Source organism: Salvelinus namaycush, chromosome 8 (assembly GCF_016432855.1).
Source record: "Salvelinus namaycush isolate Seneca chromosome 8, SaNama_1.0, whole genome shotgun sequence".
Lineage (NCBI taxonomy): Eukaryota > Metazoa > Chordata > Actinopteri > Salmoniformes > Salmonidae > Salvelinus > Salvelinus namaycush.
This window is the reverse complement of record NC_052314.1, coordinates 12,324,590-12,347,226: the sequence shown is the minus strand read 5'-3', so window position 1 is coordinate 12,347,226 and position 22,637 is coordinate 12,324,590. Positions and strand designations below refer to the sequence as shown.

Genomic DNA, 22,637 nt, shown 5'->3' with positions numbered 1-22,637 from the left:
TGGAACCAACCCTGGTCATCTATAGGAACACATCTACTAGTCTGCAGCTCTGGAACCAACCCTGGTCATCTACAGGAACACAACTACTAGTCTGCAGCTCTGGAACCAACCCTGGTCATCTACAGGAACACAACTACTAGTCTGCAGCTCTGGAACCAACCCTGGTCATCTACAGGAACACAACTACTAGTCTGCAGCTCTGGAACCAACCCTGGTCCTGGTCATCTACAGGAACACAACTACTAGTCTGCAGCTCTGGAACCAACCCTGGTCATCTACAGGAACACAACTACTAGTCTGCAGCTCTGGAACCAACCCTGGTCATCTACAGGAACACAACTACTAGTCTGCAGCTCTGGAACCAACCCTGGTCATCTACAGGAACACAACTACTAGTCTGCAGCTCTGGAACCAACCCTGGTCATCTACAGGAACACAACTACTAGTCTGCAGCTCTGGAACCAACCCTGGTCCTGGTCATCTACAGGAACACATCTACTAGTCTGCAGCTCTGGAACCAACCCTGGTCCTGGTCATCTACAGGAACACAACTACTAGTCTGCAGCTCTGGAACCAACCTTGGTCCTGGTCATCTACAGGCACACAACTACTAGTCTGCAGCTCTGGAACCAACCCTGGTCATCTACAGGCACACAACTACTAGTCTGCAGCTCTGGAACCAACCCTGGTCATCTACAGGAACACATCTACTAGTCTGCAGCTCTGGAACCAACCCTGGTCATCTACAGGAACACAACTACTAGTCTGCAGCTCTGGAACCAACCCTGGTCATCTATAGGAACACATCTACTAGTCTGCAGCTCTGGAACCAACCCTGGTCCTGGTCATCTACAGGAACACAACTACTAGTCTGCAGCTCTGGAACCAACCCTGGTCCTGGTCATCTACAGGAACACAACTACTAGTCTGCAGCTCTGGAACCAACCCTGGTCATCTACAGGAACACAACTACTAGTCTGCAGCTATGGAACCAACCCTGGTCATCTATAGGAACACAACTACTAGTCTGCAGCTCTGGAACCAACCCTGGTCATCTATAGGAACACAACTACTAGTCTGCAGCTCTGGAACCAACCCTGGTCATCTATAGGAACACATCTACTAGTCTGCAGCTCTGGAACCAACCCTGGTCATCTACAGGAACACAACTACTAGTCTGCAGCTCTGGAACCAACCCTGGTCATCTATAGGAACACAACTACTAGTCTGCAGCTCTGGAACCAACCCTGGTCATCTATAGGAACACATCTACTAGTCTGCAGCTCTGGAACCAACCCTGGTCATCTATAGGAACACAACTACTAGTCTGCAGCTCTGGAACCAACCCTGGTCATCTATAGGAACACAACTACTAGTCTGCAGCTCTGGAACCAACCCTGGTCATCTACAGGAACACATCTACTAGTCTGCAGCTCTGGAACCAACCCTGGTCATCTACAGGAACACAACTACTAGTCTGCAGCTCTGGAACCAACCCTGGTCATCTATAGGAACACATCTACTAGTCTGCAGCTCTGGAACCAACCTTGGTCCTGGTCATCTACAGGCACACAACTACTAGTCTGCAGCTCTGGAACCAACCCTGGTCATCTACAGGAACACAACTACTAGTCTGCAGCTCTGGAACCAACCCTGGTCATCTATAGGAACACAACTACTAGTCTGCAGCTCTGGAACCAACCCTGGTCATCTACAGGAACACAACTACTAGTCTGCAGCTCTGGAACCAACCCTGGTCATCTACAGGAACACAACTACTAGTCTGCAGCTCTGGAACCAACCCTGGTCCTGGTCATCAACAGGAACACAACTACTAGTCTGCAGCTCTGGAACCAACCTTGGTCCTGGTCATCTACAGGCACACAACTACTAGTCTGCAGCTCTGGAACCAACCCTGGTCATCTATAGGAACACATCTACTAGTCTGCAGCTCTGGAACCAACCCTGGTCATCTACAGGAACACATCTACTAGTCTGCAGCTCTGGAACCAACCCTGGTCATCTACAGGAACACAACTACTAGTCTGCAGCTCTGGAACCAACCCTGGTCATCTATAGGAACACATCTACTAGTCTGCAGCTCTGGAACCAACCCTGGTCATCTATAGGAACACAACTACTAGTCTGCAGCTCTGGAACCAACCCTGGTCATCTATAGGAACACAACTACTAGTCTGCAGCTCTGGAACCAACCCTGGTCCTGGTCATCTACAGGAACACAACTACTAGTCTGCAGCTCTGGAACCAACCCTGGTCCTGGTCATCTACAGGAACACAACTACTAGTCTGCAGCTCTGGAACCAACCCTGGTCCTGGTCATCTACAGGAACACAACTACTAGTCTGCAGCTCTGGAACCAACCCTGGTCCTGGTCATCTACAGGAACACAACTACTAGTCTGCAGCTCTGGAACCAACCCTGGTCATCTACAGGAACACAACTACTAGTCTGCAGCTCTGGAACCAACCCTGGTCCTGGTCATCTACAGGAACACAACTACTAGTCTGCAGCTCTGGAACCAACCTTGGTCCTGGTCATCTACAGGAACACAACTACTAGTCTGCAGCTCTGGAACCAACCCTGGTCATCTATAGGAACACAACTACTAGTCTGCAGCTCTGGAACCAACCCTGGTCATCTACAGGAACACAACTACTAGTCTGCAGCTCTGGAACCAACCCTGGTCCTGGTCATCTACAGGAACACATCTACTAGTCTGCAGCTCTGGAACCAACCCTGGTCATCTACAGGAACACATCTACTAGTCTGCAGCTCTGGAACCAACCCTGGTCATCTACAGGAACACAACTACTAGTCTGCAGCTCTGGAACCAACCCTGGTCATCTATAGGAACACATCTACTAGTCTGCAGCTCTGGAACCAACCCTGGTCATCTATAGGAACACATCTACTAGTCTGCAGCTCTGGAACCAACCCTGGTCATCTACAGGAACACAACTACTAGTCTGCAGCTCTGGAACCAACCCTGGTCATCTATAGGAACACATCTACTAGTCTGCAGCTCTGGAACCAACCCTGGTCCTGGTCATCTATAGGAACACATCTACTAGTCTGCAGCTCTGGAACCAACCCTGGTCATCTACAGGAACACAACTACTAGTCTGCAGCTCTGGAACCAACCCTGGTCATCTATAGGAACACATCTACTAGTCTGCAGCTCTGGAACCAACCCTGGTCCTGGTCATCTACAGGAACACAACTACTAGTCTGCAGCTCTGGAACCAACCCTGGTCCTGGTCATCTATAGGAACACATCTACTAGTCTGCAGCTCTGGAACCAACCCTGGTCATCTACAGGAACACAACTACTAGTCTGCAGCTCTGGAACCAACCCTGGTCATCTATAGGAACACATCTACTAGTCTGCAGCTCTGGAACCAACCCTGGTCATCTACAGGAACACAACTACTAGTCTGCAGCTCTGGAACCAACCCTGGTCATCTATAGGAACACATCTACTAGTCTGCAGCTCTGGAACCAACCCTGGTCATCTACAGGAACACAACTACTAGTCTGCAGCTCTGGAACCAACCCTGGTCATCTATAGGAACACATCTACTAGTCTGCAGCTCTGGAACCAACCCTGGTCATCTATAGGAACACATCTACTAGTCTGCAGCTCTGGAACCAACCCTGGTCATCTACAGGAACACAACTACTAGTCTGCAGCTCTGGAACCAACCCTGGTCATCTATAGGAACACATCTACTAGTCTGCAGCTCTGGAACCAACCCTGGTCATCTATAGGAACACATCTACTAGTCTGCAGCTCTGGAACCAACCCTGGTCCTGGTCATCTACAGGAACACAACTACTAGTCTGCAGCTCTGGAACCAACCCTGGTCCTGGTCATCTATAGGAACACATCTACTAGTCTGCAGCTCTGGAACCAACCCTGGTCATCTACAGGAACACAACTACTAGTCTGCAGCTCTGGAACCAACCCTGGTCATCTACAGGAACACATCTACTAGTCTGCAGCTCTGGAACCAACCCTGGTCATCTACAGGAACACAACTACTAGTCTGCAGCTCTGGAACCAACCCTGGTCATCTATAGGAACACAACTACTAGTCTGCAGCTCTGGAACCAACCCTGGTCATCTACAGGAACACATCTACTAGTCTGCAGCTCTGGAACCAACCCTGGTCATCTATAGGAACACATCTACTAGTCTGCAGCTCTGGAACCAACCCTGGTCATCTACAGGAACACAACTACTAGTCTGCAGCTCTGGAACCAACCCTGGTCATCTATAGGAACACATCTACTAGTCTGCAGCTCTGGAACCAACCCTGGTCATCTACAGGAACACAACTACTAGTCTGCAGCTCTGGAACCAACCCTGGTCATCTATAGGAACACATCTACTAGTCTGCAGCTCTGGAACCAACCCTGGTCCTGGTCATCTATAGGAACACATCTACTAGTCTGCAGCTCTGGAACCAACCCTGGTCATCTACAGGAACACAACTACTAGTCTGCAGCTCTGGAACCAACCCTGGTCATCTATAGGAACACATCTACTAGTCTGCAGCTCTGGAACCAACCCTGGTCCTGGTCATCTACAGGAACACAACTACTAGTCTGCAGCTCTGGAACCAACCCTGGTCCTGGTCATCTATAGGAACACATCTACTAGTCTGCAGCTCTGGAACCAACCCTGGTCATCTACAGGAACACAACTACTAGTCTGCAGCTCTGGAACCAACCCTGGTCATCTATAGGAACACATCTACTAGTCTGCAGCTCTGGAACCAACCCTGGTCATCTATAGGAACACATCTACTAGTCTGCAGCTCTGGAACCAACCCTGGTCATCTACAGGAACACAACTACTAGTCTGCAGCTCTGGAACCAACCCTGGTCATCTATAGGAACACATCTACTAGTCTGCAGCTCTGGAACCAACCCTGGTCATCTATAGGAACACATCTACTAGTCTGCAGCTCTGGAACCAACCCTGGTCATCTATAGGAACACATCTACTAGTCTGCAGCTCTGGAACCAACCCTGGTCCTGGTCATCTACAGGAACACAACTACTAGTCTGCAGCTCTGGAACCAACCCTGGTCCTGGTCATCTATAGGAACACATCTACTAGTCTGCAGCTCTGGAACCAACCCTGGTCATCTACAGGAACACAACTACTAGTCTGCAGCTCTGGAACCAACCCTGGTCATCTACAGGAACACATCTACTAGTCTGCAGCTCTGGAACCAACCCTGGTCATCTACAGGAACACAACTACTAGTCTGCAGCTCTGGAACCAACCCTGGTCATCTACAGGAACACATCTACTAGTCTGCAGCTCTGGAACCAACCCTGGTCATCTACAGGAACACAACTACTAGTCTGCAGCTCTGGAACCAACCCTGGTCATCTACAGGAACACAACTACTAGTCTGCAGCTCTGGAACCAACCCTGGTCATCTACAGGAACACAACTACTAGTCTGCAGCTCTGGAACCAACCCTGGTCATCTACAGGAACACAACTACTAGTCTGCAGTCTTTTGTTCCCGTCCATCACTTACACTCCCCTTTCAGCTAACCATAATTTTGCAGATTAGTTGACATGGTCAAGTGTGTTAGCGCTGGGCTGGAATGGCAGTCTTCACATCCTGTGTGTTAGTGCTGGAATATCACAACCCTGCACACCGCACCCTGCAGCTCGCTCTAGAACCAGGCTTAGCGACCACTGCTGTAGCTGGAAGGCAGTGGACTGTAGCCTCATTTCACCTTGCTTACCAGGCTTATATGTCAGGCTGGATAAGAGACTATGGATGATGTGAGGCCGGGGAATAGAAGAGTATACAGGTCCTGATGTGATAGAATGAGAGGGAAGGCCCCAGGGTGTTAGACTACATCTGGAAAGGGGGAGGGGCTACTCACAGCGTTCTCCCTGAGCCCCAGCCCCTCTCCATTGGGCAGAGAGGACCTCCTCCGGGTGGTAGGGGGCCTGTTGGAGGTGGAGTTGCCCCCGGCACTGGGTCTACTCGTCACCACCACCACCTCACAGCACGCTTGGTCTTCGTTCAGATGGCTCTTCCCCGCGTTGATCACCCTGTGGGAGAGAGAGGCCAATGGGAAGCAGACACACATTCATTTCTCTCGTAAAGTAAGGGCAGCAGGTACATCTGAACCAGTGGATACTTTATGTAAACAAACAATTCATACAATGCAACAATAAATGAGCAAGAATTGGCGGGAGGAAGCTGAGCCCATTCTGGAGAGCTGAGCACCTGATTTCTGGAGAGAGACGTGCCATGTCTTCGCCACACACCTCCCCTTCTTGCCTCAACATTTTAAATTACACTTCAAGATACATTATCTTCAAAAACATTTCAGTGGTCACAGTGGTCACCAACCAGTCCATCACGGTCGACTGGTCGTTCTCCAAGGCATTCCTAGTCGATCACCAAACATTTCTGTAAAAACCCAACAATAAAGCCTTGCATTCCTATATATTCTTTATTTTTTCATTTCATGTTGTTGGCGGTAGGTGCACTTGATTCAGTAGCCCTAGTGCCGGGAAGGCAACGTGTTCCCATTTTGAACGATTTCATGTGTGAAGGTAAAACTCCACCTACCCGGCAGGACCAGAGAGCAAATCAAGTGCACCTATAGGCCTACCGCTGGCCAATCAGATAGCTCAGATCACCATGTCTGCAGTTTCCTCGAGCCATGGACTGTAAAAATAAGCTTTGAACGCACAGCAAAGTTGATACTGTGATATTACAAAACCACGACTAGAGACTCAATGAATACAGCAAAGGGCTGCTGTTTTTATGAGTAAGTTCATGTGTAAGTTGTTATTCAGCACTGTCAACACTTTGTTCAACACTTTTAAAAGCCATAAAATATGCCTTCTCCCTACTTCCACTCACGCCACAACCAGCACTGCAGCTGTAATGAATGAATATAGCAAACTCTTCCGATAATCCTGCTTTGCTACTATTATTAGCTTGTGTCTGTTAATATCAAGGAATATTTCACTTTCTCTGGTCATAGGAGTAGCAACATGAATTGGTGCATGAGGCAGAAATAATGCAGTGAGACTTGAATTTCACCATCAGTAGAGGGAGAGCGGAGAGATGGTGAGTCAGGTGAGAGGCAGCCTCACAGCTGCTCCCTCCCCTCAAACTGACCATCAGATGCAGGCCATCAGTCCAGAAAAAAGTACATTATAATTATATATTTATATATGTTGCTATATATATATATATATATATATATACACATACATACACACACACACACAGAGTTGAAATCGGAAGTTTACATACACTTAGGTTGGAGTGATTAAAACTAGTTTTTCTATCACTCAACAAATTTCTTGTTAACAAACAATAGTTTTGGCAAGTCGGTTAGAACATCTTTTGTGCAGGACACAAGTAATTTTTCCAACAATTGTTTACAGATAGATTATTTCACATATAATTCAATGTATCACAATTCCAGTGGGACTGTGCCTTTAAATAGCTTGGAAATTTCCATAAAATGATGTCATGGCTTTAGAAGCTTCTGATAGGCTAATTGACATAATTTGAGTCAATTGGAGGTGTACCTGTGGATGTATTTCAAGGCCTACCTTCAAACTCAGTGCCTCGTTGCTTGACATCATGGAAAAATCAAAAGAAATCAGCCAAGACCTCAGAAAGAAAATTGTAGACCACAAGTCTGGTTCATCCTTGGGAGCAATTTCCAAATGCCTGAAGGTACCACGTTCATCTGTACAAACAATATCACTCAAGTATAAACACCATGGGACCACACAGACGTCATACCGCTCAGGAAGGAGTTCTGTCTCCTAGAGATGAATGTACTTCGGTGCAAAATGTGCAAATCAATCCAAGAACAGCAGCAAAGGACCTTTTGAAGATGTTGGGGGAAAAAGGTACAAAAGTATCTATATCCACAGTAAAACAAGTCCTATATCGACATAACCTGAAAGAACGCTCAGCAAGGAAGAAGCCACTGCTCCAAAACCTCCATAAAAAAGCTAGACTACGGTTTGCAACTGCACATGGGGACAAAGATCGTACTTTTTGGAGAAATGTCCTGTGGTCTGATGAAACAAAAATAGAAATGTTTGGCCATCGTTATGTTTGGAGGACAAAGGGGGAGGCTTGCAAGCCGAAGAACACCATCCCAACCGTGAAGCACGGGGGTGGCAGCATCATGTTCTGGGGGTGCTTTGCTGCAGGGGGGACTGGTGCACTTCACAAAATAGATGGCACCATGAGGCAGGAAGATGATGTGGATATATTTAAGCAACATCTCAAGACATCAGGAAGTTAAAGCTTGGTCACATATGGGTCTTCCAAATGGACAATGACCCCAAGCATACTTCCAAAGTTGTGGCAAAATGGCTTAAGGACAATCAAGTCAAGGTATTGGAATGGCCATCACAAAGCCCTGACCTCAATCCTGTAGAACATTTGTGGGCAGAACTGAAAAGGCATGTGCGAGCAAGGAGGCCTACAAACCTGACTCAGTTACACCAGCTCTGTCAGGAGGAATGGGCCAAAATTCACCCAACTTATTGTAGGAAACTTGTGGAAGGCTACCTGAAATGTTTGACCCAAGTCAAACAATTTAAAGGCAATGCTACCAAATACTAATTGAGTGCATGTACACTTCTGACCCACTGGGAATGTGATGAAATAAAAGCTGAAATCAATCACTCTCTACTATTATTCTGACATTTCACATTCTTAAAATAAAGTGGTGATTCTAACTGACCTAAGACAGGGAATTTTTACTAGGATGAAATGTCAGGAATTGTGAAAAACTGAATTTAAATGTATTTGGCTAAGGTGTATGTAAACTTCCGACTTCAACTGCATGTTCACTCAGCTGTGCCTCACAAGTAATACAACAAATGTTCTATACCAGTGTAATCATATACCTAAAATGTTTAAATATATTTTCTAAATGGTCTGAGAAGAACAATGTCTGCAGGGCAATTCAAGCATAGCCAATATGCAGTGATAATGTATTGGGCCTATAGCCTACTGCACAAACCTAATTGCTACAGAACTGTTTTTAGTTGGTGAATGTTGCATAGGCTTACGTTTAAATATGGTTTCAAAAAAAATAAATCTGAGCAGTACGTCTCAGCTTGCATTTTGACTCCGAAAGTGATCTGGACTCAGAAAAGGTTGGTGACCGCTGTTTAAGGTGCTTTTCACTGACAGCCGCAACTCAATCAGCTAGGCCTACTGCCACGCACGCTGCCCAAACTGCAGGCTTTCCAATGCCTAAGCACTTGTGATTTGAAATAATCCACAGCATTTATTTTTTTTACAGAAGCTAATGATCCTCTGTGACTAAGTCATGCTCTCTGTTAAAGTATTTTCAAATGGTTTTATTTGGACAGCAGTAATTATATAATTTTGGCAAAACATAAATTTACTTTAGGGGAAGCCAGCATCCAAACTGCACAACCATCAACTTTCCTTTCCTTTCTAAAACCAGAGATCTGTAGGGTATGTAATGACAAGATGCTCATGTCTCCGCCCTAACAATGGGAGGCATTGTTCTAAAGGCGCGAAGGCAGGCGACAAGCTTAGGTCTGCATATTATGCCCATAGAAACACATTAGGCTTATTCTGGACAGATTTTGGTGAGAGTGAGCCCTCTCGCTTCCTCTTCCTCTCTGCTAAAACTCTTTTACCGGAGAGAACAGCACAGCGAGCGAAACAGTGCCCCTCTGTCTCAGTATGTGTAGACCATGTATCTGATGAGGTCTGGCCAGAAATAGTATGACATTCCATCCTCTATTTGTCCAGACAGCATCAGATACATGGTCTACACATACTGAGACAGAGGGGCGCTGTTTCGCTTACTCAGCTGCTTTATCTGAGATTGATGTGTCTTTCTGGTGTAGGCATGGATGGGCTTTTCCTTTGGCATAGACATGGTGGGCCTCCCTTCTCAGATTGAGCAAAAATAAAATACATTGTTATTAAGATGTCTTCAGTAATATTGTGGATAATCATGCTCCGTTCAAAAAATGAAAGGTTGAAGGGATGCCTGGTACACTCCGGCATTATCAGAAGAAGTCTTTCATAAAAGAGATGATGCTTGGGTCAAGGCCAGGAACACAGGGTTAGGCCGGACTCGCAAGCTTTTAAGCAACTGAGGAATCATTGTGTAAGACAAATCAGAAAGGCTACATCTGATTATTATGTAACCGTTCTTTCAGATTGTAATGGGAACCCGGCTATATTCTGGAAAACTGTCAAATCACAAAAAAAGCGTTCTACTTCCTCCTCTTTGCCACAACAAATAAATTCAGACACTGGCCTCATTATAGGAAAAATGCCATCATTGATGCTTTTAAAGAACATTTTATTTCAGCAGGCTCTCTCTTTGAAAGAACTTCTATGCCAATTCACAATGCTATTGGGCTGGAAGCTGATCGGGGAAGCCTACTGAATGATAAGAGAAATTAGTCAAACCTTTTCTTTTAGGCTATTTACAGAAAATAAGTTCTGGACGCTTTGCTACAACAATAGACAACAAGAAATCCACAGGGGCCGACTAATTGGATCCCGGTCTGCTTAAGTGTGCAGCGCCCATCATTGTTTGCTTAATAACCCAGATGTTTTATTTAACGTTGTTATCAAGAAAAATTCCAAAAGTATGGAAATCAGCTCTTCTTGCCACTCCATAAGGACGGGATAGTAGTGATCTTAATAATTAATCGCTACATTTCAAGGCTTCCTTGTCTAGCTAAGATTCTTGAAATCTTAGTAAATGCACAACTTTACTCTTTTTTAATCTGAAAAATGTATTTTCAATGTAAACCAATCAGGGCATTGCACTATTCCAGCAACCACTTTAGCTGTTAATGATCTTGTCAATGCTTCAGACACTAAAATGAAATGTGCTACTTTGTTTGTGGACCTGTCAAAAGCTTTTGATACTGTTGATCATGCTATTTTATTGAATAAGTTGTCCTCCATAGGCCTGAGCTTTGACGCCAGTTAATGGTTTCATGATTATCTTAGTGACAGAACTCAGGCTATCGGGATCGGAATTTCCCCGACGGCATCCCTTGCGTTTACGGACATATTCAATCTCTACCTATCCCAGTCTGCTGTCCCCACATGTTTCAAGATGTTCACCATTGTTCCTGTACCCAAGAAAGCAAGGTAACTGAACTAAATGACTATCGCCCCGTAGCACTCACTTATGTCATCATGAAGTGCTTTGAGAGACTAGTCATGATCTTATCACCTCTACCTTTCCTGACACCCTAGACCCACTTCAATTTGCTTACCGCCCCAATGGACTATGCAATCGCACTGCACACTGCCCTATCCCATCTGGACAAGAGGAATACCTATGTTAGAATGCTTTTCATTGACTATAGCTCAGCATTCAACACCATAGTACCCTCCAAGCTCATCATTAAGCTTGAGGCCCTGGGTCTGAACCCCGCCCTGTGCAACTGGGTCCTGGACTTCCTGACAGGCCGCCACAAGGTGGTGAAGGTAGGAAACAACACCTCCACTTCACTGATCCTCAACACTGGGGCCCCACATGGATGCATGCTTAGCCCCTCCTGTACTCCCTGCCTTCCTGGACACTTACTTCACCCGATGTCACAGGAAGACCAAAAAGATAATCTAGGACTACAACCACCCGAGCCACTGCATGTTGACCACGCTATCATCCAGAAGGCGAGGTCAGTACAGGTGCATCAAAGCTGGGACCGAGAGACTGAACAACAGCTTTTATCTCAAGGCCATCAGACTGTTAAATAGCCATCACTAGCACAGAGGCTGCTGCCCTATATACATAGACTTGAAATCGTCACTGGTCACTTTAATAATGGAACACTAGTAACTTTAATGTTTACATATTTTGCATTACTCATCTCATATGTATATACTGTATTCCATCCTATTCTACTGTATCTTCATCTATGCCGCTCTGACATTGCTAGCACAAATATTGATATAGTCTTAATTCCATTCCTTTAGATTTATTTGTGTGTATTGTTAGATATCTAACAAGTAATACTACTGCACCGTTGGAGCTGGAAACACAAGCGTTTCGCTACACCCGCAATAACATCTGCTAAACACGTGTGGCAAATAAAACTTGATTTGATTGGGAGAAACTCCCCAATCAAAGACTCGCTGCTGTAATCACTGCCAAAGGTGCTTCAACAAAGTACTGAATAAAGGGTCTGAATACTTACGTAAATGTGCTATTTCAGTTTTTTTTTATAAATTAACAAACATTTCTACAAACCTGTTTTTGCTTTCTTAATATTGGGTATTGTGTGTAGATTGATAAAACAATTTAATATGTTTTAAAATAAGGCTGTAACGTAACACAGTGTGGAAAAAGGGGTCTGAATACTTTACGAACATGTTCCTGCATATATATATACACACTTAGGCATTTGGATCGATATGGATTTGACATTTAAAAAACAAATGACTGGTTAAGAAGCTAAGATTTAAATTTGGCTTTTTCTACACAAACATATTGTGCCTCTCTCTAAGCAGTAGTAAACAGATTATTCAATCAACCTTTTTATCTGTTCTTGATTATGGTGATATTATTTATCAAAGTGCAGCTGTTACTCTTAAACCATTGGATGCCATCTACCATTGTGCCTTTGTTACACGTAACAGTTTTGATCCTCACTACTGCATCCTGTATCAAAAGGTTGGCTGGACTTCGCTAAAGACCCGCAGATCACCACATTACTCCTTTTTGTTTACAAGGCCCTACTTCATAAACTTCCGTCTTAGCTAACTTTGCTTTCGAGTAGATACACCCGAGTTGCCTAACCCTTTCACAGGATTGGTTAACTCGAGGTTCCTAGGGTCTCCACTGAGCTAGGTAAAGCTGCTTTTAGTTTTAATGCACCATATTTTTGTAAACAAAATTCAAAGTACATTTCATCTTGATGTTCTGGTACCGTTCGGGCAATTTAAAGCATTGATTGGGGACTTATTTGTGGAGGAATGTAACAGTTTTTCTAGTTGATTTGTGATGGTTTTGTTTGTACTTCCCATGACTGTTTTTGTATTGTAATGTGTGTGTATGTAAACTCAGCAAAAAAAGAAACGTCTCTTTTTCAGGACCCTGTCTTTCAAAGATCATTCATAAAAATTCAAATAACTTCACAGATCTTCATTGTAAAGGGTTTAAACACCATTAACATGCTTGTTCAATGAACCATAAACAATTCATGAACATGCACCTGTGGAACGGTCGTTAAGACATTAAGAGCTTACAGACGGTGGGCGATTAAGGTCACAGTTATGAAAACTTAGGACACTAAAGAGACCTTTCTACTGACTCTGAAAAATACCAAAAGAAAGTTGCCCAGGGTCCCTGCTTATCTGCGTGAACGTGCCTTAGGCATGCTGCAAGGAGGCATGAGGACTACAGATGTGGCCAGGGCAATAAATTGCAATGTCCGTACTGTGAGACGCCTAAGACAGCGCTGAACCCACCGTCGCTGGACCAGACAGGACTGGCAAAAAGTGCTCTTCACTGACGAGTCGAGGATTTGTCTCACCAGGGGTGATGGTCGGATTAGCGTTTATCGTCGAAGGAATGAGCGTTACACCGAGGCCTTTACTCTGGAGCGGGATCAATTTGGAGGTGGAGGGTCCGTTATGGTCTGGGGCGGTGTGTCACAGCATCATCAGACTGAGTTTGTTGTCATTGCAGGCAATCTCAATGCTGTGCATCTCAATCCCATTGAGCACGACTGGGACCTGTTGGATCGAAGGGTGAGGACTAGGGCCATTTCCCCCAGAAATGTCTGGAAACTTGCAGGTGCCTTGGTGGAAGAGTGGGGTAACATCTCACAGCAAGAACTGGCAAATGGTGCAGTCCATGAGGAGGAGATGCACTGCAGTACTTAATGCAGCTGGTGGCCACACCAGATACTGACTGTTATTTTTGATTTTGACCCCCCCCCTTTGTTCAGGGACACATTATTCAATTTCTGTTAATCACATGTCTGTGGAACTAGTTCAGTTTATGTCTCAGTTGTTAAATCTTGTTATGTTCATACAAATATTTACACATGTTAAGTTTGCTGAAAATAAACACAGTTGACAGTGAGAGGACGTTTCTTTTTCTGCTGCGTTTATATATAGTGTATAATGTTATATTATACAGGGCACATTTGAAAAAGAGACCTAGGTCTCAAAATGTCTTCCCTGTCAAAATAAACAAATATTTTTTTAAGCACACACCCCTGGGGGGCCCATATTAAGAGTCAGCATGGCGGAGGTTTTGTTGCCTACCCTCATCACCTGGAGTCTGCCTGTCAGGAAGTCCAGGGTCCAGTTGCAGAGGGAGGGGTTCAGTGTACTGTATGGTTTAGGATAATTTTTTAGTTTAAATAGTGTTTCTGGTACCAGGCAGATTACACAAAATGATCTCCACCTCAGCAGAGTTTCCCATAGATCAGGGATTCCCAAACTCGGTCATGGGGCCTCCCATGGGTGCACATTTTGGTTTTTGCCCTAGCACTACACAACTGATTCAAATAATCAACTCATCATTAAGCTTTGATTATTTGAAAAAGCCATGTGCTAGGGTCAAAAATCAAAACGTGCACCCCTGGGAGGCCCCAGGACCGAGTTTGGGAAACCCTGACAGAGATAAAGAAGATACTGTAATGAATGATCCCTAGGTGTTTGAGCCCAGACTGTCTGAGATGGAGCTACAAGGAGAAGGAGCTGCAGAGCTGGACCCCCGACCATCAAGTGTTACACTTTTGTCTTGATAAGTCTGATCTGAGTGGAATGGGCAGCCAGGTCAGGCCTAAGTGATGAACAGCATCTTCTGAGACAGTGATTGTGGTATTCAGTTGGTTACCTCATTCCACTTCCTCTATATTTGGCCTCACTTACTCGGTCTGACCTTAAATAGACCCGAATGCATTTGGACCCGTCATTGTGTACCATTGCCTGGTCCTAATAATAGGGCAGTGGCTGTGTTCCAATATCCACAGTCAACACGAGCATATCACGTCGAAACAAGTCAATGTATTGCTAAGTGTTGTGCTTGTGTGGATATGGGAACGTAGCCAGTGATATGCTTGGCTTTGAAGTCAGAATTGGACTGTTACGCAGTAGAATACTACAATCAATGTGCATCAGTGTTGGGAAAGCTACTCAAAATAGTTTACCAAGCTACAGTACCAAACACTTCACACTGGAGGAAGTTAAGCAACACTAAAGCTACCCTTAAGAAAATATAAATCAAATCGTATGTCACATGCTTCGTAAAACAGCTGTAGACCGACAAAAAAAAAGAAAGTAAAAACTACTTTGTGAAAAATTTGATGTAAATCTGAAATGTCAGACTACAAATTCCAAGAACCAATCTCTTTGGGGTCATATGTTAATAGGCCAAATAACACCTTCTGTTAAAACAAAAATAAATGTTTCAAGTGAGAATTAGGCAGGTCTGAACCCGAAAAGGAAAGGAAATGATTGCCTACTTCACCCATATTTTCTTTTTGCAGAAAAAAGTGTGTAGTTCCAGTAGTTAGCTACACCGCTACATTGTAAAAAAAAAAAAAAGCAACTGTAGTTAAATGACTAATTGAACTACATGTAGTTTACTACTCCCCAACACTAATGTGCATGTGAAGGGTGCGATTGTGTAATCACAGTCATACTCTGAACAAAGCCGGTGCAGAGAAGAGCAAACCACCAGTCTCCATTGTGAAAATTGCATCTGAGGAGAAGTACAATTCTCTTATCACCAGTAATCTTACTTCACAAGCAGACCTTGATCATTCGACAGAATAGACATTTCTCATGTAATCAAATTCCTCTCTTATACATTCTGATTACATTGTCAGGATCTATTTAATGACAAAGGCACGACTTGATTGATCATTCGAACCCAAAGTGAGTGATTGGATCACATTTAAGTCACACTCAAACCATAACATTATATTAGGAGAGGAGAACACTTAAAATGATGACACTGATGCAGTTCCTGTGTATAACAGTCGCCGTGATTGGTGGACAATTGAACTGAAACTGCTCTCATTTCCGTGTGGACATCTGCCTTGTTACGAGATAGAAACTATGTACAGTAGAAACATTATGCTACTACATCATGTGCTACCCCATCCACTATCTATGTGAGTACAGTGATATGTATGGGTACTCTGAAGTTGACCGACATCCCCTTAGACATGCATGTCTGCCTGCCTGCAGTCATCAAAGTAGCAGTGTTCATGCTACATAGACACACATATCGACTGATGTATTGATCCTTATCCATTCAGTTCATGAGTGCTATGTAAATGCAGGACAGGAAGCAGGGAGAGAGGGAGAGAGAGAGCAGGAGTCTCTGCCCTTCTGAAATGTTAGCGCTAACAAGACCTAACAGCAGACCGGGAGAGAGCGTGCGAAGTGGCCGGGTCAGGGGAGGGATGCTGCTTTAGTTTAGACTGCAATATCCATTATATTCTTTCTCCATCCATCAGTTAAATATAAGAGCTGGGTGCAGGCTGTTGTAACACAGCCTATGACTAGATTATCACAATTAGAGGGTGATTCCTTGGCACAGGACACTGTTTATTCTCTCCCTAAGTGGATCAGTAGATATCACATCATCTCAATATGGCCTGGCTTCCGGCTGGGAGGAGATGGGCCAGATCTCACCACAACAACACGGCCTGCTGGTCAACCAGCTGTTGACAAATCCACTGCAGTGTAGCAGTGCCATGCCTACACGGAGAGCTGGCAGAGGCATGTTGGGCATAGCCTCACATGGACTAGATTGCTTTTATTTGTAGTGGCGTGTAATCTGGTGCTTTGCAGCATGCATGCTGAGTAGGTGCTGAATGACCATGGTTGTCCAAATGGGATCTTCCGCTGTCCCAAGAGAATAACCTTTTTTGGTTCCAGGTAGAACCCTTTTGGGTTCCGTGTAGAACCCTCTGTGGAAAGGGTTCTTCATGGAACCCGAAAGAGTTCTACCGGGAACCAAAAGTGTTCTAGCAGGAACCAAAAATAGTTATTCGAAGGGTTCACCTATGGGAGCAGCTGAATAACCCTTTGAGGTTCTAGATAGCACCTTTTTTTCTTATGAGTGTAGGATGCTAATCCTTTTTTCATTCTTGTTATTTAAATGTCTCCATACCTAGTGGCTAGTTGAGATGATTGAGATGATATTGAGATGTGATCTCTAATCCTGAGGGAGTAAGCGGGTATCACCCTCAACATTCCACAGTCAAGGGGTGCAGACAGAGGGGTTTTGGTGTTATTTAAAATAACACAGATCCATTGAAAACCTTTTTGTTCTTTGAAGTTCAAACCATGACGATCTTGAACATCACTCACCACTGCATTAGGCCTAAATACTGTATATTGTACTCTTTTGCACTGGGCGAAAATGCTATGGTCAGTTTTGTGGATTGGTGCCAGTAGTCATGTCTAGCTTGAGATGAAGAAGCATTTGCACATCTAAATTGGGTTAATCGTCGGGACATGGGAGTTGAAGCTGTAACATCCATGCAGAGGAGAGCTCCTTCCTGCACACTGTGTCCTTGTATTACAAATTGCATTTCATTATCATAGACAGATAATATGTCAGTCTAACAGGGCTGGAAAACTGTGGAGAATAGTTGGACAGATTAAGCTTGAGAGAAAATAGTCTAAAATCTAATGACAGACAAGGAACAGACATTAAAACTATTGGTATATATACAGTTGAAGTTGAAGTTAGCATACACTTATGTTGGAGTCATTACAACTCGTTTTTCAACCACTGCACAAATTTCTTGTTAACAAACTATAGTTTTGGCAAGTTGGTTAGGACATCTACTTTGTGCATGACAAGTAATTTTTCCAACAATTGTTTACACTTATAATTTCACTTATAATTCACAGAACCACAATTCCAGTGGGTCAGAAGTTTACATACACTAAGTTGACTGTGCCTAATCAGCTTGATAAATTCTTGAAAATGTCATGGCTTTAGAAGCTTCTGATATGTCAATTAGCCTAATTTGAGTCAATTGGAGGTGTACCTGTGGATGTATTTCAAGGCCTACCTTCAAACTCAGTGCCTCTTTGCTTGACATCATGGGAAAAATCAAAAGAAATTAGGCAAGACCTCAGAAAGAATTTTGTAGACCTCCACAAGTCTGGTTCATCCTTGGGAGCAATTTTCAAACGCCTGAAGGTACCACGTTCATCTGTACAAACAATAGTACGCAAGTATAAACATCATGGGACCACGCAGCCGTCATACCGCTCAGGAAGGAGACGCATTCTGTCTCCTAGAGATGACAGTACTTTGGTGAGAAAAGAGCAAATCAATCTCAGAACAACAGCAAAGGACCTTGTGAAGATGCTGGAGGAAACAGGTACAAAAGTATCTATATCCACAGTAAAACGAGCCCTATATCGACATAACCTGAAAGGCCGCACAGCAAGGAAGAAGCCACTGCTCCAAAACCGCCATAAAAAAGCCAGACTACGGTTTGCAACTGCACATGGGGACAAAAGCTTTCTGGAGAAATGTCCTCTGGTCTGGTCCAATGAAACAAAAATAGAAACGTTTGGCCATAATGACCATCGGTTGGAGGAAAAAGGGGGAGGCTTGCAAGCCAAAGAACACCATCCCAACAGTGAAGCTCGGGGGTGGCAGCATCATGTTGTTGGGGTGCTTTGCTGCAGGAGGGACTAGTGCACTTCCCAAAATAAATGTCATCATGAGGCAGGAAAATTATGTGGATATATTGAAGCAACATCTCAAGACATCAGTCAGGAAGTTGAAGCTTGGTCGCAAATTGGTCTTCCAAATGGACAATGACCCCAAGCATACTTCCAAAGTTGGGGCAAAATGGCTTAAGGACAACAAAGTCAAGGTATTGGAGTGGTCATCAAAGCCCTGACCTCATCCTATAGAAAAATTGTGGGCAGAACTGAAAAGGTGTGTGCGAGCAAGGTGGCCGACAAACCTGACTCAAAAACAAAACAAAAATAAGTTTGTAGAACAAACATTTAAAAAATCTAATGTCAAGGCCTTTAATCACTTATTGGACAATAATTGTAAAAAATAAAAGCATTTTATTGTATCTGACGAAGCCTTCAGAAAAATAGTGGTTGTTCCTTTACATGGTGTGATAGCTGATACTTTAGTCTATCAAAATATATATTTAAAATGTTGTTAATATTAAGACAAAATATTTGTGGAGAAAAAGTTGAGAATGTCCCATCTTTCAAGAATCCCTGACCTCTAAAACAGCAACATTTTCTCTCAGCCAACGTGCAAAATATCCCGAGATTATCTATACAACTGCACATTTGTCTCTCTGCCCCATGGCAGCAACAAAAATCCACACAAAAAAAGTGAATGTTTTATTTATTTTGGAGGGGGGCGCAAAACTGTGCTTCGCCACTGAGCCAGCAGGTATGGCACGTGTCAAACTCATTCCCCGGAGGGCCGAGTGTCTCCGGGATTTCACTTCTCCCTTGTACTTGATGAATTAAGGTCACTAATTAGTAAAAACTCCACACTTGGGTGTCTAAGTCTAACTTGAAAGGGAAAATCTAAAACCAACAGACACTAGGCCCTCCATGGAATGAGTTTGACACCCCTGAGGTATGGTATGGGTAAATGCTAGAGGTCGACCGATTAATCGGAATGGCCGATTACAAGTTTTCATAACAATCGGAAATCGGTAATTTTGGACGCCGATTTTGCCCTTCTTTTTTTTTTACACCTTTATTTAACTAGGCAAGTCAGTTATGAACACATTCTTATTTTCAATGACGGCCTAGGAACGGCCTTGTTCAGGGGCAGAACGACAGATTTTTACCTTGTCAGCTCAGGGATTCAATCTTGCAACCTTACGGTTAACTAGTCCAATGCTCTAACCACCTGCCTCACGAGGAGCCCACCTGTTACGCGAATGCAGTAAGAAGCCAAGGTAAGTTGCTAGCTAGCATTAAACTTAACTTATAAAAAACAATCAATCAATCAGAATCACTAGTTATAACTACACATGATTGATGATATTACTAGTTTATCTAGCGTGTCCTGCGTTGCATATAATCGATGCAGTGCGCATTCGCGAAAAAGGACTGTCGTTGCTCCAACGTGTACCTAACCATAAACATCAATGCCTTTCTTAAAATCAATACACAGAAGTATATATTTTTTAAACCTGCATATTTAGCTAAAAGAAATCCAGGTTAGCAGGCAATATTAACCAGGTGAAATTGTGTCACTTCTCTTGCGTTCATTGCACGCAGAGTCATGGTATATGCAACAGTTTGGGCCGCCTGGCTCGTTGCGAACTAATTTGACAGAATTTTACGTAATTATGACATAACATTGAAGGTTGTGCAATGTAACAGGAATATTTAGACTTATGGATGCCACCCGTTAGATAAAATACGTAACGGTTCCGTATTTCACTGAAAGAATAAACGTTTTGTTTGAGATGATAGTTTCCGGATTCGACCATATTAATGACCTAAGGCTCGTATTTCCGTGTGTTATTATGTTATAATTAAGTCTATGATTTGATAGAGCAGTCTGACTGAGCGATGGTAGGCACCAGCAGGCTCGTAAGCATTCATTCAAACAGCACTTTCGTACGTTTTGCCAGCAGCTCTTCGCAATGCTTCAAGCATTGCGCTGTTTATGACTTCAAGCCTATCAACTCCCAAGATTAGGCTGGTGTGACCGATGTGAAATGGCTAGCTAGTTAGCGGGGTGCGCGCTAACAGCATTTCAAACGTCACTCGCTCTGAGACTTGGAGTAGTTGTTCCCCTTGCTCTGCATGGGTAACGCTGCTTCGAGGGTGGCTGTTGTCGATGTGTTCCTGGTTCGAGCCCAGGTAGCGGCGAGGAGAGGGATGGAAGCTATACTGTTACACTGGCAATATTAAAGTGCCTATAAAAACATCCAATAGTCAAAGGTATATGAAATACAAATCGTATAGAGAAATAGTCCTATAATTCCTATAATAACTACAACCTAAAACTTTTTACCTGGGAATATTGAAGACTCATGTTAAAAGGAACCACCAGCTTTCATATGTTCTCATGTTCTGAGCAAGGAACTTAAACATTAGCTTTCTTACATGGCACATATTGCACTTTTACTTTCTTCTCCAACACTTTGTTTTTGCATTATTTAAACCAAATTGAACACGTTTCACTATTTATTTGAGGCTAAATTGATTTTATTGATGTATTATATTAAGTTAAAATAAGTGTTCCTTCAGTGTTGTAATTGTCATTATTACAAATAAATACATAAAACAAATTAAAAAAAACGGCCGATTGATCGGTATCGGCTTTTTTTGGTCCTCCAATAATCGGTATCGGTGTTGAAAAATCATAATCGGTCAACCTCTAGTAAATGCAATAACAATAGGATAGGCCTACTAATTGTAACAAGCATGAGCTCTTGAATGCAGTCTCATGGCCTGTTAGGTGTTCCTTGTTGTTAATTAAGAGCGTGGCCTCAGGTTTAAATGTTTGGCCATCAGTTAAAAATGCACTATGCAGAAATCGCACCTCCATTTCCTAGTTGCTAAAATTCAAACAGTTAGCCTAATTTGAGTTTGTGACAAAACAAATATAGTTTAGAAAATAATTGTACCATCTAAACCGCTGTGAAATACCTTGACATTTTTTTCCCTCATCTGTTTGAAGCTGGTGTACAAAACCAAAAGTAAAAGATGCAAAAACTTAAGAATGGGAAACATAGAAATATAGCACACATAGAACAGATCTACCACTTCTTAGACTTAATTTTTATGAAAACTCACATTTCTATGTGAATTTGGTTAGGTTGCCCAAAAAGTAACATATTGCAGCTTTCAATCAGGGGATCCCCTTACTTTGTGTCAGTTGGCATAAACTGGGAGAATGGGAATGGGTTTTATCTATTTGTAAGAGTTGTGTTTTAATGGGAATGCCTCGTCAACCTATATCTGCTCTCCTTCTCCCTGGGCACGCCTATCAGTTAGTGTTACAAAACTATCTATGTTTGATTGAAGTTCATTTATATTGTCAGATACCCTCTAAATGTAATCATTGTCTTGTTGGTGGTGGTTGCTCTGTTGTTGTTGGGTCATAAGACTGGCATTTCCATGAAATGTCATTAAGTAAATACAAGCGTTTTTATCTGTTTGCGTTTCAGACATCAAGGGGCAACCTTTGCACCCACTATTGCATGGGTAGGCTCAGTGGCGATTTTATCATGGGTAGGCTCAGTGGCGATGTAAATCTTGGTGGGGCAAAAAAATATATATAAAGTGGGATGCATGCCAGCAAAGCCACAACACTAAACAATACATGAATTTCACTACAATGGTGACAACGGTACCCACAAAACTGTTAGGGCCTACATAAAGCTGTCTCAACATCTTACCACTGCTACACCTGGCTATCAGCGGAGCCTTGACTGGAAGCAAAACCGTTAATTGAGCCTCATTTACCACCTCAAAAAAAAAAAGACATAGCCGATATACCTGACTTGCTTAAATAAATGTGGTTTCTACTGACAATTGAGATGAACAAATTATGGCATAAGGGAACGATGAGTGG

The 22,637-nt window shown here is 43.4% G+C and overlaps 1 protein-coding gene across 1 annotated transcript in view; it reads right to left on the bottom strand.

Annotated features, from left to right (window-relative positions):
* The window catches only part of LOC120052405 (protein phosphatase 1H-like), a 54,866-nt gene that overhangs the window by 30,076 nt on the left and 2,153 nt on the right, over positions 1–22,637 (bottom strand). Inside the window, exon 2 of the mRNA XM_038999287.1 lies at positions 5,937–6,108. Within this exon, the coding sequence (XP_038855215.1) occupies positions 5,937–6,108 (172 nt within the window). The remainder of the gene's footprint in view (positions 1–5,936; positions 6,109–22,637) is intronic.